The sequence below is a fragment of the Anabas testudineus genome, chromosome 16 (genome assembly GCF_900324465.2).
Source record: "Anabas testudineus chromosome 16, fAnaTes1.2, whole genome shotgun sequence".
NCBI classification, from domain to species: Eukaryota; Metazoa; Chordata; class Actinopteri; order Anabantiformes; family Anabantidae; genus Anabas; species Anabas testudineus.
In genome coordinates this window covers 2294383-2322249 of record NC_046625.1, presented here as the reverse complement: position 1 = coordinate 2322249, position 27867 = coordinate 2294383, and the positions used below count along the sequence as shown (strand labels likewise).

General features: G+C 42.3%; 2 protein-coding genes across 2 annotated transcripts; one reads left to right on the top strand and one right to left on the bottom strand.

Annotated features, from left to right (window-relative positions):
• The first annotated feature begins 198 nt into the window (after positions 1-198).
• Positions 199-21799, top strand: bmper (BMP binding endothelial regulator). Its single transcript, XM_026370158.1, has 16 exons — positions 199-943; positions 5232-5317; positions 11206-11305; positions 13345-13427; positions 13723-13813; positions 13996-14078; positions 14532-14631; positions 14963-15072; positions 15200-15334; positions 15506-15610; positions 18210-18255; positions 18840-19009; positions 19508-19709; positions 19947-20289; positions 20487-20617; positions 21254-21799. Exons 1-16 carry the CDS (start codon positions 838-840, stop codon positions 21433-21435), a joined length of 2073 nt encoding a protein of 690 aa, XP_026225943.1. The 5' UTR covers positions 199-837; the 3' UTR covers positions 21436-21799.
• A 2237-nt stretch (positions 21800-24036) lies between these two features.
• Positions 24037-27825, bottom strand: eaf1 (ELL associated factor 1). The gene is made up of 6 exons (XM_026370813.1): positions 27572-27825; positions 26949-27043; positions 26595-26731; positions 26113-26285; positions 25716-25934; positions 24037-25490 (listed from the first exon to the last, which is right to left on the bottom strand). The coding sequence occupies exons 1-6, from the start codon at positions 27672-27674 to the stop codon at positions 25441-25443; spliced, it is 777 nt and encodes a 258-aa protein (XP_026226598.1). The 5' UTR covers positions 27675-27825; the 3' UTR covers positions 24037-25440.
• Between the last annotated feature and the right edge of the window lie 42 nt (positions 27826-27867).

Sequence of the window (27867 nt, the reverse complement as noted above, 5' to 3'; positions counted from 1 at the left end):
TGGAGGGTTTTGGAGGTTTGGAGGAGGACTTAGGAGAAGTCCGCAAAGACCCAAAGCGGAGGACCAGAGGGGGTCTGGAGGTGGTTTTGGAAAGGTCTGGAGGCAGGAGGAGGTCCCGCGTTCCACAGGAGGCAGGACTTTCTGGCTCTGTGGTGCGCTCTGACACCAGAGGTCCGCTTTAATACCAGACGAGGACGAGAGGCAGGTCGACTTTTTACGCTGCTCAGAGACAGAGAGTGTGAGAGAGACGAGCTGCAGTCATTTCCCCGTGTGGACAGTCCTCCCCGAGCATCCATGGAGCAAACGGACCGTTGGATTCGGAGCTAATTGAGACTCTGCTCGGAAAAACCTGACTTATTGACTCGTTGTCAGAGAGTTCAGGACGTTTTAAGTCTCTTAGAAAGCAGCATGTTTCTTTTTCCGAGCTTCAGTCACCTCAGGTACTTTTGGTCCGGACGCTTCTCACTGTCAGATTAGTTCAAAGTCCATCTACAAACCATCCACAGCTCCGCTGCTCCTCGCTGGATCCTCGTGTCTGTGGGAACTGAGAGTGATTTTCATTTTATGATTTGAATTGTCCGGACTCAACATGAGCAGCCGCGCTGTCTCCTGTCTGTCGGCGCGTCTTTGTCATTTTAATGTCGCAGTAATCACCGCGCGTCTGGCTGATTGTCGCTTTGCATTTCAGCTCAAACTGAGCAGGTTTTCTCTCCTGGAATAAAGAACAGAAGTCTGCTGGACGTGGAGCTGCTTCACCTGATCCTGTTTTCCTTCGGATTGATTTTATTTATTTATTCCTCAAAAACTCTCTGATACTGTTTCCTGGACACCTCGAAGATGTTGCTCCGCTGCTTGAACCCTTGCTCCTGGTCCACCTGTAGGTTTTTATTCTGCTTCTTGTTGCTGCTCCAAACGCCACGATCCTCCTCTCCGCTAATTACAGGTAAGATTAAAGGCATCATATGGCTTCTTAATAACACGACACAACACCCACCGTGCGTAAAATCTACCCAAACCCCGGTTATTTAGTCTGTTTGTGCGTCTCCGTGAGCCTTCAGTGTGTTTGTACTCCAGCACCAACATCTAGGTCACTTTAGTGTTTCTGTTCTGAAGAACAAGTTTGTGGTGGTGAGGAGCTCATCAACCTGCAGTTTGATTCACGCTTTGATGAACTGTATGCGGAAGAAGCAGTTAAATGTTTCACTCTGCATTTCTTTGACATCTTTCCTCCTGGAGACAAGACAACAAGGCTGCACAAAAGAAGCATCTCATCGTTTGTGTTGTTAGAAAGTCTCATTATTCGGTTTCAGTTGAACCTGGGTCACCCCGGTACCACCCCATGGGGAACTGGTAGAAACAGGGTTGAAGTGGAGAGAAACCCACTGAAATGCACCCAGTGGCTTTTACAGCAAATCTCGTCATCTTAAGATTCTTCCTGAGTTAAATCCTGATTGATATAAATCATTTATAATAATAATAATAGTTTATTATTATTATTGAATCCTGATGACCCGGGTTGATATAAATCATTTCTTATAATAATAATAGTTTATTATTATTATTATTAAATCCTGATGACCCGGGTTGATATAAATCATTTCTTATAATAATAATAGTTTATTATTATTATTATTAAATCCTGATGACCCGGGTTGATATAAATCATTTATAATAATAATAGTTTATTATTATTATTGAATCCTGATGACCCGGGTTGATATAAATCATTTCTATCAGTTTATGGATTTGGATCTGGGTTATATTATAACAGATCTTTACTTCAGCTGTTTCTTGTGTCACTAGAAGTTAGAATCAGCCCACTTTGAGGCTGTAAAGTGTAAATCACTTCTCTTAACCAGCTCTATGTTACCATCTCCAACCCTCCGTCCAGCCTCTGTCTCCCGGTATAAACGTGCTATTCTGACAGCCGCATTGCATCATAGGCTATCATTTGTTTGCCCTGCAGCGCTGTGGAGAAATGAGAATAATAAGAGAAGGGATGAATGAAATGTGGATGTGGTGCTGGTGCTGGTGCTGGTGCGCGCAGACAGGGCTCCGCCGCCACAGGCGTCTATTCGCTGGGTAAACAGCAGCGTGAGGGACGGGGGAGTGCGGCTGCCCTGACCTGTCTCCTCCGGCACGATGAGGAAACGGGATTAGATTAGATACATTTGATTATGTTATTTATTGGAGTATTTATTTGGTTTTGGTCCCTCCAGGGGTCATCTGGAGGGTTACCATGACGACGGCAGTGGTGTTTCAGGATAATCTCATTAACAAAAAGGGGAAATCTTTTCCAGAGCTGCATTCAAAACAGAAGCTTCACTTTCTTATCAGCTTTTATCTTAATACATCTCAATATGTAAAGAAACAAACCTAGTTCTATGTTTGTTCGTCCGTTTCTAGCTGTGGTAGAAATACATCCTTTAACTTAAAGGTTCCCCTTCTTGGCTGTTATCTGGTGTCCTGAAGCAAACAGGGAGATGGGAATCAGATGAGGGACAAACCCATACCACATGGTTCTCCATAGTCTAACATGTATCCGTTTGACACAAAGTAATGTAGTAAACCTCTGAGAACCAACAACCCTTCTGTCTCAGCTGCTTCTATTGGATCCCAGCAGATCAGACTCCTCCACCTCATCCCAGATATTCTCTGCATCATGTCTATTGTCTGCTGAACCACAGACTAAAGGGTTCTGGGCTGTCTGTGGTCTTGTAGTCGGACGTTGAATGTGTCCGCAGCAGGTGGAGCAGGTTCGGAGCTCATCATGTTTCCTTCAGGCCTGTGTCAATGGAGCTCGTAGCCACCAGCGTTACTGATTGAAGTCTGCAGGACATTTGTTGCATGTCATCCCCGGTTTTCCCTGATTGCACTTTACTGAATCTGAGTTGTGCATCAGACTATAAACCGTGGATGAAGCTATTCACATTAGATATGTGTTAATTATTAATAACAGTACCCTTGTTCAGTGAAACATAAATCTACATTAGAAACGAATTGGCGACTTTGCAAAAAGTAACAAATTCAGGTATTTCGTCGACTCTGAACTAGAATTTAAATGGAAGTAAATATATAGGCGACTAAATAGATCTGTGAGGAAAAGTCCCAGTTTTAAAACCTTCTTTCATTTCAGTGTGAGAGTAAATTTAAAGCTGAGGTTTCAATTATGAGTTGGAGCAATTTGTCATTTCTCTTTCTAAATTGATAACTTGAAATATGGATATGAGGCAAACGCTGAAAAGCAGGAGAGGAAGGTATTTTGTCAGACTGAGGATGAGGCCTCAGAGACCGAACCCCCACCAACCCCACCCACCCCCCACCGCTTACAACCCTGCCAGTTGAAGGTTGTAAATTTTACAGTGGTGGTGGAGTCGGCAGGATTTGTCTCTGCCCAAATCCACAGGCTGGTTTTTTGCCCAGGAGACAAGCAGAGACAGCACAGCTCGCTGCTTAGAAGGATTCATTGTTGTTTAACTAAGTTTTGCACGGCCCATAATTAGCTCAACGATAATGGTGGAATATTTACCAATGAAATTCATACAAATGTTTGAAACAAGGAGCCGTGATTCAAACATAGTTACACAAAAGCATCTTCTCATCTCCAGCTGAGACTTCGATTTTAATGTCTTAAATTTGTCTCCCTGAGTTAAAGGCGCCACCTGCTGATATTTGAACGTTTCCAGCTCTCGAGCAGGACTGAGCTGCTGTAGTGGCGATTGCTTCCGAGTCTCTACATGGTTCAGAAATGTGCCAACAACGGTCGTTGGATGTAGTGCTTGGTCGCTACTGTACACAGGTTGTCCAGCAAGTGGAAAGGCTTTACAAACCATGCTGATTAGATTCCCGTGTACACAGCTTTCAGGTGAGGAAGACTGCAACCGGTCGATTCCTGAATCATCAACATTACAACAAACCAAACAGTAAACAGGTGAAAGGTCAGTCACACACCAGATTAACCAGGGATTGTTCAAAAATGGTCTTAGCCATCGATTCAGTGTTTGAGCTGCAAGATTTCTACAATTATCTGTGTAAAACCTGCTGTGCTGGTGCAGAAACAGGTTTAACCTGAGAGATAAACTTTAAATGATTCTGACTGAGGAGGATGAAAAAAACAGAAAATGTACCAAACATAAACATTATAATAGAAGAACAAGTAAATCTGGACAAAAAGTGCAGAATAAAGAAGCATCATTACAGTGTCTTGAGTTTAATCCTGAAAATAAAGGTGTTTCCTGCTCCGACAGTGTGAGTGGTTCCTTCTGATCAGCTGGAGGAGACATGAGGAGAAACAGGAAGTAGTTTGACACTCAAACAGTCAGGGGTGAGGATTCACCTTCACCTCCAACGACCGCGCCTCAACTCATGACAATACGTTCCTACTGGGAAGGAAGTTTTCATTTTAGACAGTCAAAACACAACGGACACATGAACAAACAGCTGAGCATCAGTCCCACCCGTGTTTCTGTGGGAGGAACTGCAGGCTGCGAGATGTTGACATCTGTCTGTTTCGACCCATAAACCCTCGTGTTCGGGGTGGTTTCCTGTAGTTGGTTCAGATTACACTGGAGCTCCTAACGAACTGTCTGACTCGCGTTTTAAAGGCCTCAGCTCAAATGTCAGTGTTTTTTACCTGCACAGACAAACTGGAATGGAGGATAGCTTGGATTTGCCTTTGAACACACCCAAGAATGAAGCTTGACCAATATGTGGTTAGGGTGATATTACTCTATTACTGTAGCAATGCATGTTTTATAAGCTGCATTCTCGTGTCTTTATTTAGGTTGTATTCATTAATATCTACAATAAAAATATATTATTACATTTCTGCAGCGTCAGGGGTCATCAGGCTCCTTCCACTGGAAACCAAAAACATCTTTAAAGCAGCAACAGCTGATGATGTGGCCACTAGGGGGCAGTGAAACAAGCTGGATCATGCATTGTAATCGCCCTAAAGAATTGTCAAACACGTTAACAACAGTTGCTTGTAAATACACATTCATTTGGAGACAGTGAGACTGGACCACAGCAGTAAATGTCCAGGTCATAAAATCAAAACAATGAGCTGAAAGAATCTAAAACTCTCTTTAAAGCTGTCACATGTGACCATTATGTCGTGTAGGATTAAATAACAGTGGATCCTCTGGTCATGATTCACCTGCCTTTAGCTCCCAGTTTGTCTAACGTGGAGATCAGGTGTGAAGGTTCAAGTGTCTCCATGTTCCTAACAGGTACTGAGGCCAGCTGTGACAATGAAGGAGAGGTGCTGCACATCCCCAACATAACCGACAACCCCTGTATCACCTGCGTCTGTCTGGTAAGCACAAACCTTTTCACGTCCTTTACGACAGCTCGTCTCGTGACATTGCCTTATCAGCTGTAGTTGAGTGTCTTTCCGTCTGCCCCTGTTTGTTCTCTGCACCTTGATGTGTAATTTCTGCTTTAGGTTCTCCACTGATAGGATTGGATAAAATGACCTCTTAGTGCTGATAGTGATATTTGTAAAGCTGATGATTGAGCTTTGCTTGGTGTTTCTTATCGGAGAGTTGTGAAAGGTTTGTAACTAGGACAGAACTTTAAAATGCACGTTTTTGGTTTTGAGGTGAGATGTAAATTGTGGATTCTTAACAATGATGGTGCGATTTTTAATCATTAATATTTAAATGTGGTGCTTAAAATACAACTTATACTTAGTCGTGCATGTGCTGGGAAGTGTTTGTTACGTAGCTCTTTACTGGTTTCTGAGGATTTACTAGAAACTTGTAATGAAACATGAAGTGGGGGTTCCTCGATGGGGGTGTGGAGGGTTTGTTTTTACAGACATCCCTGTTGTCACACTGTCTTGGCCCGACCCGGCTGTTAAAACCAGCCTACAAAATGTTAGGGGACGACTCTTTCCTGGAACATGTGCTCTTTGACCCCTGACCCCGACCCCGAACACAGACACACACCCAGCACAACCTCTCGACTCACCAGTCAGGCCGTAGAGGTCTTTTTCTTAGGGGATGAGAATGAATGAGGCTTTTCTGTGTTTATAAAACCTTCTAACGTGCACCAACATACATATAAAAACCAATAACAACATCAAATCAAGTAGAACTCAGCTCACACAGGGTTTTATATAGAAACTGTTCTGATGGTCAGTATTGTCCCACTTTGAATACCTGACTCTGAAGAATTCATTTTCAAAATCTGCCCTTGTTCCAACGATGGTGGACAATAAAGTTGTTTGCATTAGAATTTGACTGGAAATGTGGGACGGACCAAGTCGTCTGAGAAAATGTGTTGTTTTACCAGGATTATGTGTCAGACTATTTCTGGGATGGGAGTAGTGACTTGTTGTCACTTGCCAGGTCGACAATCAAAGCTTCTTGACAAGAAAGCAAATAAGCACATTACCTAAAATGTTAGTCTGTGTTTAAAGAGCTCAGAATGCGTGAAACAGACAGTAGATCGTATGACATGATGTCACATTAAAAGAATCTCGTGACCTCCTCACCTGCACACATCTGGCTATCACAGCGTACAGTGGCAAGGAAGTGTCGTACGCAGCCCCCACGTCTCTGTTTCAGACATAGTCCAGATTTTGCAGTTTGTTTTTAATCAGAAAGTGAGAAACAGTCGGAACCATTTACTCAATGTGTTGCAAGTTATTGCAGAATTGCCCAATGTCACTTGTTGTGTGGCAATAAAGCTGATCCTGCTCCACAGCCAAGTTTTCACCACACTGAGGCCTTTAAACTGACGGTTCAGCTCTCACTTGTTGCCTGTGGCTGTTGGTCTTGGTTGAAGAGCTACAGTGCACGGTGAGCTGCTGTAGTACAAGAAAATAATACTTCAGGATTACTGCAGTACAAGGCGACTACAGTACGTCCCTCCTCCTCGCCCACTGTTTGCTGATAGTGTACCACTTTTGTCACTGTATCTTATGCATGTATGACTTTGTACAAACACATACACGTGTTGTTCTTGGTAATTTATGTATCTGAACGCCGGCGGCTGATTGGCCGGTCTGAGGTTCCCCTCAACTTGCAGTGTGAGCCGTCCTCTGTGTTATCAGGCAGACATCAGCTAAAGCCCTGCTGAGTGCTATCAGTCATCAGCAGGCAATGGCCGGCCTTTCATCTCTGCTTTAACTCCCCCCGATACACACACACACACACACACACACACACACACACACACACACACATACACACATTCAGGAGTCATTATTGAATTTGGCCTGAGTTTATCTCCTTAAAACATTTTTAAACAAATGCATGGCCGTTTTTTTTCCAGCATATTCATTCTTTCTCTATTTTTATTATTTATGGCACCAACACAGAGAAATGTTGCTTTGCACATGTAAACACTCTGTTATACTCAGGTTTGACCTACTTGTTTCCTATAGTCACTTGTTTAATTAAAACAACATCAGGTGATAATTCGCTCTTACTGTTTGGTGACTAAAATCAGTCATTTAAGTTTTTCTAGAGAATTCAGTATTTTCTTAAGTAGAATCCAGAAAAACTCAACTTCATAAGCACGATGTCTACTAAACCCTAACATATTGCTAATCCTGGGGGGGTCCTGTGTCGCCATGCAGTCTTTGGGGGGTTGGGGAGCCATCAGGGCTCCAGTGTCACTCATAGATGGAGGGTTAAGGGGCAGTGTGGGTCCTCAGTTGGGCCAGAGTACCTGCTAATGGTGCTGTGGTTTGGGACACATATACACACACAGAAGAGCCATTGTGTGTGTCCACGTGAGGCCAAGCGCTGTTATGAGGCCAGGAGTGGACGTGACTGACAGATTGACTGACAGGCGGGTCGCCACGATGATCTGTTATCTTAGAAGCAGACGGCACATCTCTGTCACGCCCTTCATCACCCTCACTATCTGTCTGTCCATCTCTGCGTCTTTTTCCCCTCGCTTGTCCTCAGAGTGGCTCCTTTTCCACCCTGTCACATGTTGTAGTTCAGATATATATATATACACACACATATATATATATATATATATATATATATATATAGATTGTAGCACAGCACCACATGATCTATCAGATGATTTTGTATTTGTTATAGCTACCTAATCATCAATGTAGTTGCTATTCACAGATATAGAAAACGTAGATTTATATTTTATAGATGTATAATCCTCCAATAATAATAATAATAATAATAATAATAATAATAATAATAATATATCAGTGGTTTGTTGGTGATGGGGTCGTACAAGCAGACTTTCTGTGTTAGTAATAAGGTTCAGTAGATTCATGCTGCACACAGATTAGAAAATGTAACGTGACTCATGTGAGAGGGAAATAAAATTACACGTCAGTGTAAACACCATGTAAAGAAGACAAACATGAAGCTGTTGATTCAAACGGGTCTGAAGATGATTTCTGAGCAGAGGTGAGGAGCCGGGTCTTAGTCAGATTTTATGGATTATTGTATTATTTTATGAGCCCACTGAGCTTTCACACATCAACTCACCTCAACTTTTATTTCCACAAGACAGACGATGCATTTTTAGACAGAATAAGATGAAGATCCTCACTGTGTGGAACAAGAAGAAGTCGATGTTCTGTTATATTCAACAGTTAGTGAGGAGCTCGAAGGTCAAATGCCACAGCAGCCTGTTAATGGATCAAACATTCCCAGATCAACGACCTACACATGTAAGTTGTGGTGAGGAGTTTTACACCATGTAGCTGTGATCGATCGGAGAAAGGTCAAAGGTTGTTTCCTGTCAGTGTCTCAACTCAAACAGTAGCTGATCGATACAGGAGGGGCTCAGTTTACCTGATAATCACCTGATAACACTCAACCAACAGTAGCTCTATTCTTTGTTCTGTTTCCTCTTATCTATACAAAGTAACTCATGATATTTCACAATAAAAGCACGAGAACGTAGAGTTTCTCACATCATTTTGCCTTTTGAATATTGTTTTTCTCCCTGTTCTTTTTTATGCTGTTTGTGGGGGGGGCATTGAACTCGGCTGCATCGTATGAACCCTTCACTAAGTCTTCTGCTAACGGAGTGATAGGAAACAAGGAAGCTGTGATGAGTGAAGAGTGGTCAGCAAGTAAACAGCAAGTGTGAAAACTGCAATATCACGGTGTCGTTATGTTTTCTGGTTGGTGACAAACAGCTCTGATTTATGTAATTCAAATTAAAACTACTTAGATGTTTGAATATTAGGACGTTTGACAAACATTTGAAAACTGAGTCTAAAATGATTCACAGCTTCTTCTTCTGTCTTCAACCAGCTGGAGGAGACGCGTTTCCTCTTGTGAGAAAAGACGACTTGTTCAGTTTTGGGAAACAGGTTCCCACCGGTGTTTTTCTCCTCTCGTCTCGTCCCAAAGCTACAGTGGCTCCTGCCCTCCAGTGGGGGGTCGCGACCTGTTTGTTTTTGAGGAAGGGTGAAAGGTGGGAGGTCACAGTGAAAAGGGGAGGTTAAGGTTTGGGAGGGGTTGGAGTCCAAGGGCTTAAGTGGGTCTTTAAGTTGAGAGTTCCTCTCCTGTGCTGACAGACCCCGACTGATCTCTCTATCCTTCACCGTGACAGAGAAAGAGGAGCAAGACGGGGGGGGGGGCGTCTCCACAATAGAGGGAATGATTCATATCATATAGAGAGAACGATGGAAAAAGTGCTGAAGGTACAAAATGACAGGAGAAGAGAAAGTGATGGATGAGGGAAGTGAAGCAGGAGGTGAGTGACGATGAGGAAGAGCGAGGAAGAAAAGACTGATGATAAGAAGCAGTGAACATTGTCGCCTCCTAGTGGCAGAACTGTCCTACTGTCAGAGGACAAGAACAAGCTCAGCGTCTCTTTCATATTGATAAAATGTTAAAGACCTGAGATGTATTTTGATTAACTGACTGAACATAACAGCAGAACATCAGCTGACGTTCTCCCAAAGAACATTTACACACAAGGAAATGATAAAACATGACCCACTGTGAGGCAGGAACTGAAGGAGCGACGGCCTTACCTCTACACCATCCAACTGCTAAACATGCTACTTCAATTGAGATTTTTTGTTCAAAAGAAACTGGAGCTTGGAGCTTCATCGGTTTGTGGGATTCAGTGAAGGTTTCAGACAGTAGCACGTTAAACAAAGTCCCTTCACACACAGACTTTCTCTTTCTGTGACTCAGACACTGTGTTCATAACATCGCTGCAGCTCACAGCACAGTAAAGGGGGTGAGGTGGGGGGTGGGTTGTTGTCCTCAGCGACAGACAGCCGTCCACTCGGCCGGCCTCGGTGCCACGGTGGTATGTTGAGTGTTTATAAGGCGTGGTGACCCGTTGTGACCTCTGACCTGGACACAGGGAGAGCGTTGTGGGGGGGAAGGGGGGGTTACATGTACCAACACCACTTTGTGCTAATGGATCACAGGAGAGAGGGAAGAACGTGACCTTGGAGACTTTGTCCCTTTAAAGGATCATTCCCCAGTGTTTTTTATGCGTTTTATGTGCTTTTCAAACTAAAGGTCATTAGTATAATATTTAATATTAGAATGAATCTATAATTTACAGCATTATCGCTCACTTTACTTCCTCCGTCCTGTCTTTCCATCTCTGTCCCTCCGTGTCATGACATCATCTGTCCTCGGTGTGGTTGGGGTTTAGCTGGAGCGCTGCTGCTATATTAAACCACCCTGATTTATTTTCACTCCCCTTTGATCCGTCCTCGTTAGAGCTGCCTGCCACAGTGCCACTGGGCCACGGGACCCGCCAGCCTCCACTTTATAAACCCTCACAGTGCGTAAAATAAAACACACACAGCATGTGGATGAAATCAGCCATAAAAGCAGAGTGTGAAAGCCGAGTGGATTAAACGGGCACGGATTGAGTCTGTGCAGTCCCACGGTGCGGTCAGTGGTGACGACGGGTTTCTGACGGTGACAGGAGGATTGTTGAGCTGGTGTGAAAACTCACAGCTAAACTGTGAAGACTGAGTCACTGTTTGTTTTCAAACGTTAAATATGTTCCGAAGGCTGATAGCAGAGCAGCGACAAGAGGTATCAGGTGAAAAGTGTAGTTTGGGTCAACACCTGCTTAATGATCCACCTCTGCCTATGTGATGTGTTTGGTGCATGAAGTGATGCAGAACAACTCAACTGTGTATATGAGAAGTAGAAGTAGAATGTAGACATAAAGCAAAAGAGACGACAGAGTGATGAACCATCTCTTCCTCTCTCTCTCTTGCAGGAAGGGAAGGCAGACTGTAAGCAGGAGAAGTGTCAGCCTGTGTCTGAAGACTGTGCTCTGGTGGTGAAACAGACGGGAGCCTGCTGTGAGAGGTGTAAAGGTAAGACAGACAGGTGGACAGGTAGACAGCTGTATGTACCTGTATCAGGTACAAAGAAAGTTAATATCTAAGCTGCTTCAGTTCATCTGGTATAAGTGTTTTTTTCACTGTTCATCCACGATCAACTTTAACAAATGATCCAAATCAATCAAGCAGACTCAAACTAACAGAAGATGTTTATCTGACATTTGTCATGACAACAATAAAGCTTCAGCTCGTACATGTGGACTTTGCTGCTGCATTCATCATCTAAATCTATACAAATAGACCCACGTGTTCTGACTAAAGCAGTGGCAGCATGTTGAATTTAGGATTAGTGACTGATCCGAGGTATAAATTTGTCCCTGTAGTTAAAACAGACATTGCACATTGGTAGTTGTAGATAAATGTGAAGTCTGAGATGTCAACTAACAACATTTTAAGGCCTTGGATTTGATTTACTCTGCCACCTTCATCCATCAGTGGATCCAGCTAATCTGAAGTGTGCAGAAACCACAACAGCTGATTATTAATATATTACACACCTGTCAGTCGAGCTTTACCTAATTTTAACACTTTAAAGACTCTGATGTGTGTTTGCTAACTCAGTTAGAGGCTACTAGTTTTAGAGCATCTGGTATCCAGCAGCTGTTAGAGGATCTGCTTCTCCAGGTGCTTCCATTCAGTAGATTTACATCCTGAATGAAGAGTGAGATGCTGCCAATAAGTCTTCACTCCAGTGGACGTTCCAACGCTCAGTACAATAGTGTGAAATAGTAGAAAATCCAAACACCCCAGTCTCAGTTGGGGCGCAGCCCTTTTGTTTGCGGTTCGACGTTTTACGATGCAGCACTTCGTTAAGAGAGGTGGAACGAGCTCGACTCAAACATGGAAATCCCCTCGTCGTCACAGCAACATGTGTTAGTTTTCTATTGTGTGGTTAACTTGTGGCCACTGTGACCAAATTTAGGACCCCTCTGTGTCTTTGCCTTGGAAACCACCCCAATTCCTACATGTCATATAACTGTTTTCTCACTTTTATGAAATCATACACACAGTTAAAGGAATTCACAGCCAGACTGCCTCAGTTTATTGGGTACAATAGACCCTAAAATTGTCCTAATTAACCAGTTTATACATGTGAGAGTGCTCAGTTCCAAATCTCTGGAATAATAAATGGTATTGCTTTTATTTAGATACCTGAACATTACCCTTCAGACTGCAACACAACACACACTGGTGAATGAATCCACTTCATTGTAAAGCAGAGAACCAACCAGAGGAACGATGATGTGTTGTCACATCGGTCTTTGTTAGTGAGGACTCAGTCTCTGGGGGCTCTGCTATCTAATCTCACTTTCTTTTTCTAATATACTACAAATCCTCCACAGCAGCGATGCCGTATCAGAGGGTTTATTTTACACTGAAGTAAGCAGATCAATGACGCTGTTCAGGTTTCAGTGTATGAAAAGTTAAACATTGATCTGAGACCACTTACAGTAAATGGGATGAAATGAATAGTCTGTTCATTTAGTGCTGACTGGACACTCAGTGTGGAGATGCTGAGGAGTTGTTAACTGCTGCAAAATCGGTCTCGGTCACATTGTGAGGTAGAGATTCGTGTGTATGTACCGAGTCTTATCACCAAAGTTACAAAAATGTTGTAATGTTGAAATATATCTTAAACGTTCGAACGTTTTAAACTGAAGTATTAGTCCTCACAGAGAGGCGTGGACGAAATGAGAACTTGTCTTGTTCTTAACTTACAGTAGTTTAGACATGAGCGTGAAATCATGTTTGGAAACTCTAGCAACGCTCCTGCAGACGGGCAGTTTGAATGTGTAATCATTAGGTGTCAGAAATGAAAGGACTGAGTCTCAGCTGTGTAATAAGGCGTCTGCTTTGTGTTGCTTTGACCTTGTTGGGAACCTGTTTTAAAACCGCTCTGAATACTGCTGTTTAGGCCCAGTTAGTATATTTGTATTACTACAGCTGCATACATTGATATATTATATCATATATTTTAATATATCTTGACCTCTTCCTTCAATCTCTCGCAGGATGTATGCTGGATGGACAATCCTACAACAGCTCAGTATCCTGGACCACCTCCACCAAACCCTGCATAACCCGACACTGTCAGGTGTGTGTGTATTTACATTGTGCCCGGCTGCTCTTACTCTAAGTAATGTGATTAATGTGGATATAATGGGAGGTAACTGAAATGAAAACAGGAAGGAATTAGGAACAAAAGGTAGGTGTATGAAGAAGCAGAGAGCGCGGATGTGGAGAAGAGAGAAAAGAAAGGGGTTTAAAAAAAGGATGGATAGGATGGGTGAAGTAAGACAGGAAGAAGGAGCATGAAAGTCACATTGATAGTTGTATGAAAGATGTATAAACTGAACTTTAAAGAATTATTTACCACCTGATTGTGACAGGAAGGTGTGATCACTGAGGCAGAAGTCCAGTGTGTCGTCCACTGCAAGAATCCCAAAATCCACCCGAAGAAGTGCTGCCCCACGTGCCCCAGTGAGTCCATGCAGTTTTAAATCTCTGTCTGTTGTTCACCAGCCACTTATCTCAATACAGGAGAAACATTTTCCAACACAGGTTGGAAGTTTTTATGTTCTCACACGGCCTCAGACAGTGTGAGAACACAAAGTGAAGGTGACGTCACTCGGCTCATGCTCTTTACACCTCTCCACCTGCAGGCTGTATCTTTGAGGGTCACCTGTACAAAGAAAAAGAAGAGTTCAATCCGGAGGGTAAACCCTGCATCAAGTGCACCTGTACTGTAAGTATACACACACACACACACACACACACACACACACACACACACACACACACTTACATTTTTACTGGACCACTCAATAAATAGGTAGTGAGTTAGTTTCTTTTAGTTTTGAAGTCTCCTGGGAGTCACAAACCTTTGGTTGGAACAACATCCTCTCTTCCTTTTCCCCCTTTCACAAACAAACCCTGCAGGTACGTCCATAAACACATTACAGCATTAATGTGCTGGCACCTAGTTCAGGCAGCCTTTAGGCCTGTTAACACACTCAGTACACACACACACACACACACACACACACACAGGTGGAGTCATGTGGATGTGCGTTTGTGCACACTTCTATTTTTCGTTATGTCGTTTTGTGGCCGTCTGTATTTCCTCATTCTGTATTTTCAGCTTAGAGTCTAACGCTCGTAAAACGTCGCTAATTAAATAGTTTTGTTCTTGTTCCAGGGAGGTCGGACTCTCTGCATGAGGGAGGTGTGTCCTGTCCTTTCCTGCCCCTCCCACCTCGCCCACACCCCAGTAGGACAGTGCTGTCCCAGATGTCTCGGTAAAACCTCCTTGTTATATAATTCTAATTTAATATATCTATATATATATATATTGTTATTTTATAAATTTGTGATTTGATCTAAAACTCTTACATCTTTTTCTCCTAAACATACAAGATGTCATAATATTTCTCTCTACTACGACCTTTTCTGGTAAATTTCCTGTAAACATTAAAATATTTTAATTATTTGTTATATTTTTATAATATACTTATTAATGTCATTGTAATATTTATTTTTAAACTCTGCTCACCTCCTTCTATTAGCTTTACATTAACTATTACTACTAATTAATCTAATTAATTCATTTCTTTCCACCTCCTCCTCCAGGTCAGAGGAAAGTGTTTGATCTGTCTTTAGGAAGCTGTCTGTTCCACAGTGAGGTCTATGAGAACGGCACTTGCTTTCTACATGACAACTGCACCACCTGCACCTGCAAGGTACCCACCTGTAACTACGTATTGTAGTTTTTGTCCATTATTATTATTATTATTATTATTATTATTATTGTAGTTTCTTTGTAGATAAAACCTTTGCCATTACCTCAACCCTTCTTTCATTTCCCAGGATTCAACAGTGGTCTGCAGGAGGCGGTGCTCACGCCCAGGGAGTTGTCAGGGCAACCAGTGCTGTGAAGAGTGTCTGTCCTATGTGAAGGTGGAGGAGGTGAAGTACTGCAGAGTCCGAAACAAGATCTACAGGGTGAGAGAGAAAAGGATGGATGGATGGATGGATGATGGATGGACAGATGGATGGATGGGTGGATGGATAAATGGATGGATGGATGGGTGGATGGATGGATGGAGGGATGGATGATGGATGCACAGATGAATGCACAGATGGATGAGCCAGTTGTTTTCTTCTCTCCTGCAGGAAGGAGACATGTGGTCGTCAGTGAACTGCACTCTCTGTGCCTGCGTCAAAGGAAACATCGAGTGTCGGCCCAAACAGTGTGTACCAATCGCCAGCTGCCCCTCGGTGAGTGACAGGCTCCCCAACCAATCACCAGCCTGTGTTTGATTTGCATGGTTTCCACGGTATCACTTTCACAGCCACCAGCTCTGTGTCCGTCTCTCTTCTTTATCTGTGTTCATCTCTCTGTCTGACTTTACACAGCGTGACTGACTCGGTCATTTTCATTTCACGTGTGTGACGGCTCAAACCAGCAACTCTGTCCTGATTTACCGACAGAGCTGCCAAATCCGATTCTTCCTAATTCAACGGTTTCACTTGAAAAACAGTATCAGTCTGAACCACTCTGCTGAAACTGCGACACGAGTCTGGTTTTATTTATTACCCTAATTCCAGAGCTTATTCCTCATAACTCTGTTACATTATATGAAGGGAAATCAGTCTTTTCTCTGAATTGAAGCATATCGCTTTAAAACCAAATCTTATCTCTTGTCAGTAGTGATAAACTACTAAAAATGGAATGTTTGACAGCTGCTGTGATTTATTTATTTCTGCAGATGTTGGTATTGAACAGACACTTTCCAGAACTTTTCCATAACAGAAAGGTGTCTTTTTACCACATTAGTGATCGTGCACACAGCGAGACATCACACACACTGTCACACACTCTGGGAACCGCTTGCAGCAGTCCCGAGGGACATCTGCAATGGGCGTACTGCTCACCTGTCGGAGATGTCGCTCAGAGGTCATCTGTCGGCCGGTGGATGATGAAGTGGATTCTTCACATACCGCTGGTCGCTAGTGGTCACACGGTCAAAGGCAGTGTCAGCGTTAGTCCAAGTTCACACGCTTCCAGTGGTTACAAGCCCTCACCTGTTGTTTGTCACAGCTGTAGGATGGTGTAGGTGGTCTGCAGCGAACAGAAAGGTTCTTAATATAAACAACGAATGGATTCATCAACAATCAGCCTGAACAGCTAGTTTCTGTCAGCAGCTTTTATGGTGGTCAAATTAAAGGAATAGTTCCACAGAAATATTCTGAATACTTGGTGCAGAGTCAGGTGTTTAACTTATTTTAGAATAATACAATTTTTTAACGACTCCTTGGCCTCCTCTTAGCTGGTTCATTAGAAGATCTCACTGACACATCAGCTAGGTGTTTCCTCTTCCCTGGCTTCCACCTTTTAAGTTTTGTTGCATGTGCTTTGTCTTATTTTTCACTTCTATTTTTAGTTTGAACTTGTGTGGTGTCCTTATGTTTGTCCAGACTTGACTTGGGTATTTATACTTTATTTATACTTAATTATAATCAAGTAAAGCTTGTGTTTGTCTCTGGTCTCGAGGTGCAAAAGATATGAATAACATGGATTCAACGTTACCTCTACACATGTAGTGCACACACCTGTCTCTACTTAATGTCTCCAATAGAGGTCAAACACACACACACACTGTCCCATGCCGTCATCCCGCGGTCAGCAGCAGGTCAGCAGCGTGTGTCCCTTTGGAGACAGTGTGTCTCTGAACAGCCTTTTGTCTGTGTGACATTTGAGTGACAGTAAAGAAGAGGCTCCCTATATTTAGGCCCCTGAAAACCAGCCTCTGTCACTATGTGTGTGTATGTGAGAGAAAGAGTGTGTGTGTCATTTGCCTGTCAAAAGGTAACGCTCTTCAAAGAGAGAGTGGCCTTTGTGCAGAGGTTAGGGCTCTGGATAGTGTATTGAGAGTATGGAGAACGTCTGTATGTGATGACAGACGAGGTGTGTGTGTGTGTGTGTGTGTGTGTGTGTGTGTGTGTGTGTGTGTGTGTGTGTGTGTGTGTGTGTGTGTGTGTGTGTGTGTGTGTGTGTGTGTGTGTGCCAGTGAAGGGCTTCCCTGAGGCCACAAAAACGAGCTGTGTGAAAGAGTCCTCTGATCTGCACTTCTGATGGAAGTAGGAACATACTGTACACACACACACTCAGAGGGTCCAGTTACACAGTCGGAGTTCAGCGGTTGAGGTTGGAGTATCAGTGTCTCTGTGGTCGTCCTGGTTCGACAGTGAACCTGTCAGCATGTGATTTTTTTCCTGTGTTTCTGTCTTTCATTTCGTCTCCATCTGGGTGAATGACAGCATGAAAACAGAAAACTTAAACTAAACTTTCATCTCCGTCAGTTTAACTGTTTGTTTCCTGGAGTTCTACAAACATCTAGTCGATCTGTAGCAGATTTAAACATGAATCAAAACCCAGAGGATGAAATAATGAAATGCAAATACACCTGAAACATTAGTAGTGTCTGTAAGAGAGTGGTTGAATTGCTGAGATAATTTGCCAGTGTTTACTAAATTCTTCAGCTGCATCGTTTCACGTTTCCTCCTTCTTTGCCTTTTTTCTCTTAACTTATTTCTTGATTTGTTCTGAGAAGCTTCATTTGGACCATAAAGTGTGTGAATCCAAAAACAAGCCGACAGTAATCTGATTAACTTAATAACTTCTTAGCAGCAACTACATGGATGAAATGATTTCCTGGAAATAGTTTTGCTTTGACAGCTACATAATCATGGTCCTTTTCTATATTTGACTGTGATGCTGCTGTCTACACTTTGCATTTTGTCTTATCACACTCTGTTTTCAGTGTTTCCCCTCTGACAGTTATCTAACACTGTGTCTGTGCATCGTCTTTCTCAGAATAAGATCCTGAACAGAACTGGCTGCTGCCCAGTTTGCACTGAAAGTGAGTAAGTCCTTCTCAGCCCTCAAGCTTTCTATTGTCTCTCCTAACGTTTTGATGCTGCTGTGAAATTAGGTATAAATTATTTAGTAAAATGATTAAAATACAGCAAAAGGTTTGAAGTGTCTTTCTTAAAGGCAGTGGAAACAGATGTGAGTCGGACTACTGAAGCTCTGCTTGAGTGTTTCCCATGAACTTCAGTCCAGACTGTGGTTTGCCCTCAGGGTCATTTTACTTCTGTTTTTAGTTGCGAGCTGCAGCAGAAATCCCCCAAGATGCCTATAAATGTACCATTTCAGGAGTACAAAGACTCAGCCTCACTCCGTCTTAACGTAGAGGTTATTTGAGTCTCACCACACCACAGATTCCATGTCTGAGTCAAATCAATGCCACATATTTCACCATTTATCACGAATTGTCATTGTGCAGCTGGCCGTCAGACAGAACCCTCTGCATTCATGCTATCATGAGACAGGACATTAACCTAGTTCTGTCCGCTGCTCTAAGTTTATTTAGCTAATTTCTGTTTCTTATGGTCGATCTTTGCCACATATTTGAATGCTTCTTCCGTCTGTGTCTTTCTGCAGAGCCAGGTGTATGTACTGTGTTTGGCGACCCCCACTACAACACCTTCGACGGCAGGACCTTTAACTTTCAGGGAACCTGTCAGTACGTTCTGACTCGTGACTGTGGCAGCCTCCCCCCTGGAAGTCCAGGAAATAATGGCAACATCAATAATCCAGACTCCAGCTTCACGGTAGGACATGGGTTTAAACTTCAGGACATTTTACAGCCTTTACAGGAATACGTCATTATTACAATCAGTCCTGTTTGCTGCTTAGTAGAGAAAAAGAGAAAATGCACTTTCATTATATTGCATCCAGAAAAGCACTGGCAGCACAGGGAAACTGCTTCTATTATGTCTTCAGTTACATGTTGGAGCTTGTTATGTCACTAGCAAGTTACTAAAACATCCAACAGTCCAGCAACATGACGACATCTTGGTAGTTAAAAGACATCTTCACACAGCTAGGACAGATTCTCTTTTTAAAGTAGTGTGAAGTTAGAGCGACGCCGTTGATCCACTGCTGCTTAACAAAGAATATACATGAGGCCAGAGTCTCTCTAAACTCCTGCTGCTTAGTAAGACCGTTCTTAATCCTAATGCAGGTAAAAAAAGAAAGTTTCAGCTCCAACTAAACCAACTGTACAGTAACTAAAGTAACATTTGTATGGTTTTATATTTAACTACCAGGTGTTGGTGAAGAATGACGCCCGGCGGACTCGTTCCTTCTCCTGGACTCAGTCTGTTGAGGTGAGACTTGGTGGTTTGATCCTCAGCCTCCACCAGCACCTCACGGTTCGAAGGAACGGCACGCGCATCGCCCTGCCCTACCACGGCCCCGGGGTGCACATCGACCTGGACGGATACCTGCTCAAACTCACCACCATCGCAGGTCAGCACACTCGTCAGTCAGGTCACACTTTGTAAGAGACCTGGTGCTTGATTTAAAGCTGCAGGAAGGATTTTCCATGAAACATGAGCCACAACATCACATGAACTTAGAACCTGTGATGTTTGATTTTTTAAATTCACAGTATGTGTTTGGTTTGTTGGGTAGAGAGACCTTCTGAAGGAATTAGCTTCTGTCTAACACTAAGCTGTGTTTCCAACCCTGCATCACCACCTGCAGGTCTGGAGATAACATGGGATGGGGACAGTTTTGTGGAGGTTGTAGCTGCTCCTCACCTTCGTGGACGCCTGTGTGGCCTTTGCGGAAACTACAACGGACACAAACGCGACGATACGATGGGAGGTGACGGCCAGTTTAAGTTTGACGTGGATGAATTTGCTGAGTCGTGGCGAGTTGATGGAAATGACGTCTGCTCCCACCCATCTCCACCTCGTCGCCCAACATCGTTCCTGTGCCCCGGCAGTGTCAAAGTGAAGTTCCGCGCTCATCGCGAGTGCCAGAAGATAAAGTTATGGGAGTTTCAGAAGTGCCACCGTGTGGTCGACTTTGCCCCTTTCTACAGGTGAGTGAGGAGCTGAGAACTAACACATGATAATTCATAATAACTAGAATAATAAATACAAAAAATGAGGACATGACATCACACACTGGTACAAAACGCCAAAGATCACTCCCTTTTCATTAGAAGTTAAATAGTTAATATTTTCTTTCTAAACTGTCCCCTGCTGATCTTAAACTGTGAAATCCTGCCCTCTGTAGGTCATGTGTGACAGATATGTGCGAGTGTCCAGTGCATAAAAACTGCTACTGCGAGTCCTTCATTGCCTACAGCCGAGCCTGTGCGAGGGAGGGAGTACCCGTCCTGTGGAGGCCTGACACTGCCTGCATGGGTGAGTGATCCAATAACAATCTCACATGAAATGAAAGAGTCAAACCCAGGATGTAATTTAAAGATATCTTACAGACCACAGATAACTTAATCTGCTGCTCTTTGCTCTGCTCAGTGTGGTTTGGCTAAGATCGATGGTCATTTGCCAGGAACAGAAGCTCGCTCCGGCAGACTGCACGACACATGACTGACAGTTTTATAACAGTGTTTGAACTCAGCTGCCACTGATATTTGCTTTCAATTTTCAAGTGGAAACGCGTGACAGCTGTTCGGGATATGCTGTCAGATTTTTCCTCAACCATCTGCCAAATCAGCTTCTAAATAAATCCAGAGCAAAATTATTTGGTTTGAGAAATTAAAGGAGACTGTGAAACCATGTTATCATCCAAACACACTGGTCTGGGCATCTGGCACGATTCACAGTCCTGAAGTCCAGAACAAACAACTGCTATCAACCTGCTCCAAAAATAAAACCATTTTAAATAGGATCTGCTGGAAGAGGCCTCCTCTTCTCTAACATTAGATCCTTCAGGCTTTTAACTTTAACTCAAATTTGGATTTCAGCAATAAGCACTCCATCAAATGCAGCAACATTACGGCTGATTGTTTAACCTTCTCTCTAACCTTTTCCTGTCAGCTACCCAGTGTAAACATGGAGCTGTGTATGACACCTGTGGGCCGGGCTGCACAAAAACCTGCGACAACTGGAACGAGATCGGACCGTGCCAGAAGCCCTGCGTGGCGGGCTGCCACTGTCCTGCCAACCTGGTTCAGTTCCAGGGACGCTGCATTAAACCCATATCTTGCCCTGGACGGTGACCCTGGTGACCTGGGTGGCATTAGGTTAGGGGAGGGCTGTTCAATTTTAAAATATTAGGGGCCAAATCTGCAGAGAAGAGAGTGGGAGGACGCTAAACGGTCTGCAGTCATCAGATCAGATGTACTCAGGGTCCATATCTTTGCAAGGATGTGTGCTGCAGTGTTACCACGGTGATGGGCCGAAAAGACATGTGGGGGAGGGACCGCCGATCCTCGCTGCCACATTTCGCTCCTGACTCTCTTTTGCCACGGACTCCTGTTAGAGCCAACATGGCGCCTGAATTTCTCTCATAAACACTCTGAAAGTGGGAAACTGAGAAACGTGAGATTCAAAGCAACAAAACTCTCGGATGCTTCGTATCAATTTTCCCTCGTGATCTCTATTCGATGATTTCATACTGTAAGCTATCCAGATTTATATGAAAGACAGACAGCTTTTATATTATTATTGTTCTAATTATTATTATTATTATTTGATGTTGATGTTAATTTATATATCGACATGTTGTAGCAAGAGCCAGAATCATGAATATAATTATGTTATAAATGATTTAAAGGGAAACAAAAGCTATTTATGTATTTGTTGTGTACTTTTGTGTTAATGTTTGAAGAAAAATGCCCAAATGTGACTCAGTTGTTGCACCATCGCAGGGAAAAAGTACTGTATCGTATTATGACCCATGTACAGGTTGTATCAAAGTGAAGGTGTTCATCTAAGCATACGCTTCACTTGACGAGAATTATTTAAGACCAGCAATATAATCTTTTATTGAAGTTCATTCTGACTGCTGTCTTTACTCTTTGGAGCGATAAGTGTAGAAGCTGACGTTTGCTGGAGACGTCTGATGGTGTCTCCTAATTTAACGTGTCTGTCTCGTAGAAGCAGGTCCTTCTCCATGACCTGCCTGAGTCCCCATACCTGGGTCACGAGATGAGTTTAATAGCTCAGTGTCCGCCCAGGTAGAAAAAAAATAACGGCCTTCATGTTTTGGATTTGTTTCTCATCTTTGCTGATTTTCTGTTTTTAACCCTTTAGGTCGCGTGAAGCAACCAGATGGAAAGAAAATCAATCTTTGTTTGTGATGGTTACAATTTCCAGGCATGCAGCCTCCAACTAGTGGTTTATATTATGGGTCTACAAACAAAAATGTTTGGGAACCACAGAGTGAAGGTGCAGTTTAAGTGTAAATCTAGATCAGTTTTTATTCTGGCTTTGTTTTGTTGTCCACTAAGTGAACTACACAGATGTAAATGATCACACTTTAAATTCTATTTCTCAGTTTCCAAAACACAAGCAGAACAATGTGGTACTCATGCCAACATGAAGCTATAGACATACAGTGACCTCTATTAACACTCTGTAAATCCATTTTAATTCAAAAGGGATTTATGAGATCTTATTAAGAAATGTTTCACAATGAGGAGTAAAACGTGTTGAAAATACATTTGCACACTTTTAATACACTTCAATCTGTACAAACATATTTCACATAAAAGCATCACTAAAAGAAAAACATGAGAACTAAAGTAACAAATACAACTATTAGACATCAGAACTGTGTTTGATGTATGTTTCAGTTTTCTGAAGGAAAAACCAGAGTGGAAATCTAGACTTCAGTGCCATGTTCACACAAGAGTTTCAGTTCAAAACACTGCATGTGCATTCGGATTTATATGACTAAGACGTCCATTACTGAATATTTTAAAATGGCAACATTCAACAACAGTCATGTAGAAGCTCAAATACTGGAATTTATTCTGATGTAACTGACAGTTGATCTCCATGTAATTTCTTTTTAGTGTGGAAGAAAAAAATGTTTTAACAGGGAAAACTTTGATGTAAATTATATTCATATATATGTATTCATGATGCATAACAAGGATTGACAAATGCCCACACTGCCAATTGACATCTCATGATCAAAATGATTATTATTTAATTATAATTCAGTGTTTCACCCTCTTACTTGACATTTGCCAGAGTTTCCCACTGAGCTGAAGTCATTTTAGAAATAATCTCTCTCAGTTGTGTTTGGACTGTGTTGTTGTTGGACTGCATTAATAGTCGTATACTGTATGACCAATATCCACTAACACCAGCAGTGGCTCCATCAGGTAAAGAGAACAATCACTGACTTCACTACTCATATGCACAACGACAACCAGTCTCAGATAAAAGCTAAATGACTACAGACACTGGGGTGCCACTGTTACGCTGCACACATTCCTGCTCTCAGTACACAATGAGGGGCAGTTCATCTCTTTGGCTTTCACAAAAAAATGACACATTCACCTTAATTTCCAACCTGAATGCAGTAAGGCATGGAATGGTTTTATATGTTTGAAGAAGAGGGTTAAAAAAATAAGATGTTATCTGTTTAACACACGACTAATACAACAAGAGGACAGTGGTTAAACAGAAATCCAGGATTCTCTGAGACTCTGCTAATGATACTGTAACTGGTTTTACTGCCGAGTTGGTTGGATTTTTTGTGACATTTGAAATATTTACTTGATCTCACAGGTGAGAGGGTGAAGGTAATAATTGATAAAGTTTTTTAAAGTCTACTTCATCTGACCAAATAAAACACAAGGAAAGCTGAGACAGGATCAGCAAATTACCAACAACTCCTCATGTGAGATGTACAACAGATAGCGTACACACACGGTGTATTTTGGTAACACTGCTATAACATCAAACTCTGCTTTTTATCCCCTTTAAGCACATTATTTGACTCTCTGTCTACAAAGACATCATAAATTTTATAAACTCTTGTCAACAATTGTAGCAGCTGTTTCCAATAAACAGTACTAACATCTCTAGCACCAAGTGACAAAGTAAAGGAAAAGCTGGTGAAGTAAGCGGAGTAGTTGTGTAACATGGACATACATTCAACTGTTTGCTAACATATCGGCCATAAAAACATGATTAGCTGGTATTTTTTTCATGGCAGAAATTAAGAATACGTTTTTGTCTTTTCTGCACCAGTGGTTTAAAATCACTGAATGCAGCTTTAAACATGTGCACAAAGCTCCAGATTATGGGTAGTGTATTTGTGGTGCTGAATGTCACATTTCCTATAAGGATATGCCACTTAATGACAAACTGCCAAAACCTTTACATGAAATCTAATTAGATTCCTGTTTTTGATTATTCTTACTGTCAATTAATCTAATAAAAATCTCCAAACCAGCAATGAATTGATCCTAGTAAAAAATAGTTTGACTCAGTCCCACATATATTGTCCTGCTACCTCAAATTCTCATTAGAGAACCACATAGTGATTAACTATCCGCTAAAACTGCTAAAATCTACTGTTTAAGGAAATAATTTTGCCTTTTAATAAAAAATCAAACTAGATTTGTGACTCGTTTCTTTTAAGATTTACAGCTTCAGTTAATGACACAGTGAAGAGTCAGGAGGTTTGACAGGCACTAACCCACTGCTAGATTTGGTCTTTTCATGGGATTTGCTGACAATAAGAAAAACATAGAGTATCATGGGCCTTATTCCTGAATGAAGGATGATGCCAAAACACGTGTTCTTTCTTTGATCTCCTGCTCGTTTGCAGGCTGCACAGGGCATCTGTGCAATTCTGCAATTTTTCTGCAAAGTTCTTTGCAAACCAATAAAGCGTGAAGAGAGAGACAAGGGATGATATTCCAAGATAATCACTTCCTGGTCTTATCCTAAACCCGACAACAACAGATGTAGATAAACTAGATGCTCTAAGTACAGAAAATATGTATGTGCACCCTTATATATAAACCTCTCAAGTAAATGCATCTTCTTCTAAAGTTCTGCTATACAAAGCAAAATATACATCTAATAAAAATACACTCTTAAAGTTCAAGACTGGCCAGCTTTGAGGATATACTAAAATAAAAATAAAAAGCACTCAAACCAAGATATACAGCTGGGTTCAGGTATCACAGCAAAGGAACAAGTGCCCAGGCAGAGAAAGGATGAGGTGGAGTGTGAAGAGAGGTACTGATCAGCTGAGTTCAGTCGTCATCACTGTCACTGCCCGACTCGCTGAGCTGAAGGTCGTTTCCTGTGAAGTCGAAAAATAGGTCAGAACATTGTTCTACATTTATTTCATAATGAGAAGATGACTGAAGTGATCTTTCTATGTCTAACTGTGGAATTATGTGTGTTTACATACCAAGATGACACATTACAACCAAATCCAACTCTAGTCCATACATCACTGTTATATTTGACTCATGCATGGTTTCCCTCTGTCGGGGGAGATTAAGTGTGAACCTGAGATACTCACGGAGCGTGTTCATGAGCTGGTTGTTGCCTTGCTGCCTGTCAGCTCCTCCGTTGGCCACCGGGAGGCGGCTGGGGGAGGTCTGGCTTAAAGGTCGTGGGGCATCGTGCTCGCCGTCACTGCTGCTGTCATCACCGCTCCCTGAGGCGCTGGCTGAGTCAGAAGAGCTGCTGCTGCCGCTGCTGCTCATCTGCTCGATCACATCCACCTCAGCTCGCAGTTCTGTCAACAAGGCAACAAGGTTAACATGAAATCCACAGAGATGGAAAAGTTTTATCTGTTAAAATGCAGCTTACATTTCACGTGAAAATAAAATATATTGTATGTTATTATTGTTTTAGGATTAAATGTGCTGTGAGGCCTGTTTTTAAATGTTACTCCTGCTGCTTTACTTCCTCACCTCTCTTGATGTCATCAAGCTGAGGCTCTGGGGAAGGGTTATCCTTAGAGGGTGATGGTGAAGTCTTGACCCCAGCCCCAGGCTTAGTGGGTGCCCTGAACTGTGAGCTGGCCTGGCTGGAGCGGACCGACTGCTGCTCGATCCGGGCCTGGATCTTACTGCTGCCCTCCGCCCTGTCACACACAACAGATGTACCTACTATTAATCCTTCCTGGTCTATAATGCTCTCTAGAAGACCATCAGGGCAAATGTACATATAATGTATTACTAACTTTTGGGGATTTACAGTAAATGGCTGTAAATAATATTTTAATGAAATAATTACAAATACTGCTCCAGCCTTCACTGGTCTGAGAACATTGAAATAATTTTCCCTGGAGGTTGTTTCCTCCCATTTGTGCTTAACTGTTTCATGAAAAAGACATTGAAGAAAAGAAAAGACTCAGAATCAAATATTTATAGGTTGAAATATTTCCTCTCACCTGGTTTTCTTGACCTGTATACTGCTGCTCAGCTTCTCTAGTACAAATTCCCCAGTGTCATGGTTAATAATGAGCACACAGTCCTTCTGGTATGGCCGCTTGTTTCCTTTGAATACTGTCATAGGAGGTGTGGAGCCCTGGAAGAACATAAAAATGTACCATCAAGCTTTGCTTTACCAGACCTACAGTATCAATAAATGTGAAGGCTTGTTTATTAGAATTATTAGCTGCTCTGCTTCTATGGTTAGTTATTTGTCAATTAAAACTGAGAACCAATCCCTGCGTTTGTCAATACTCGGGCCAATCTGACTTTGTGATTGTTTTGTAATTGTAATGTTTCACACACAGGCTTACCGGAATATGAGGTAATGTTATGGTAACTTCGTCTCCTTTCCCAACTTGCAACTCTCCCTCACAGCTTGTGTCGATCGATGCTGGTTTGAAATCATCTATAAAAGAAGGACGTTGGGAAAATCAGTCAGCTGCTGATCGAATGCAGGTGATGCAAACATTTATAAACTAATGTTTCTGATATTTTCTAATTAACAAGCAACTCTTATGAAGCACACTGGTCCAGAGCAGAGTCTCTGTGTACAACAAACCATTGTTTTTATCTTTTAGGACGATACCCTGCAAAAAACTCAATATAGATTAATTTGCAAAATCTAACCAAGAGCTACTAATATTTCTAGTTACTAATATAATGATATTCTGATATAAAAGTTCACAGGTATGAGCAGTAATGGCATGAAAATATGTATGTACCCATAGTCAACAGAAATGTGATCCTACTTCGGTAAAGTAAAAAAATTAAGAAACAAACAAACAACACATTTTAACAAACAGTAATCTTGATAAGTAAGTAACAATATAAGCTCATTACTTAATGTAGCTATCCCCAGAACTGGCTATGCTGTGTGAGAGCCAGCCTCCTCGTCCATGAGGGAACTGATCCCACACAACAGTCGCTCACTCACATCTGATGGTGTGAAACGAGGACTTCGGCCTCTTCTCAAAGCTTTCACCGAGCTTCAGAACATGCTCCTCTTTGTCCAGCAGCGGATTCGTACTCCCGTTCATGGCTAACGTTGCGTTTGTTTTGATGTTTAGATCCTCATTGATCTGGGATAGTCTGAAGAGCCGGTTTATATCTAAACAACTTAACGCAGATTAAAATATGAAGACAACAACACAAAGTTAGCTCACTGCTAGCATTTAGCAAAACATCCCTTTCGTCACTTGGCCCCTCCTCTTCCGGGTTTGGTCCGACTAT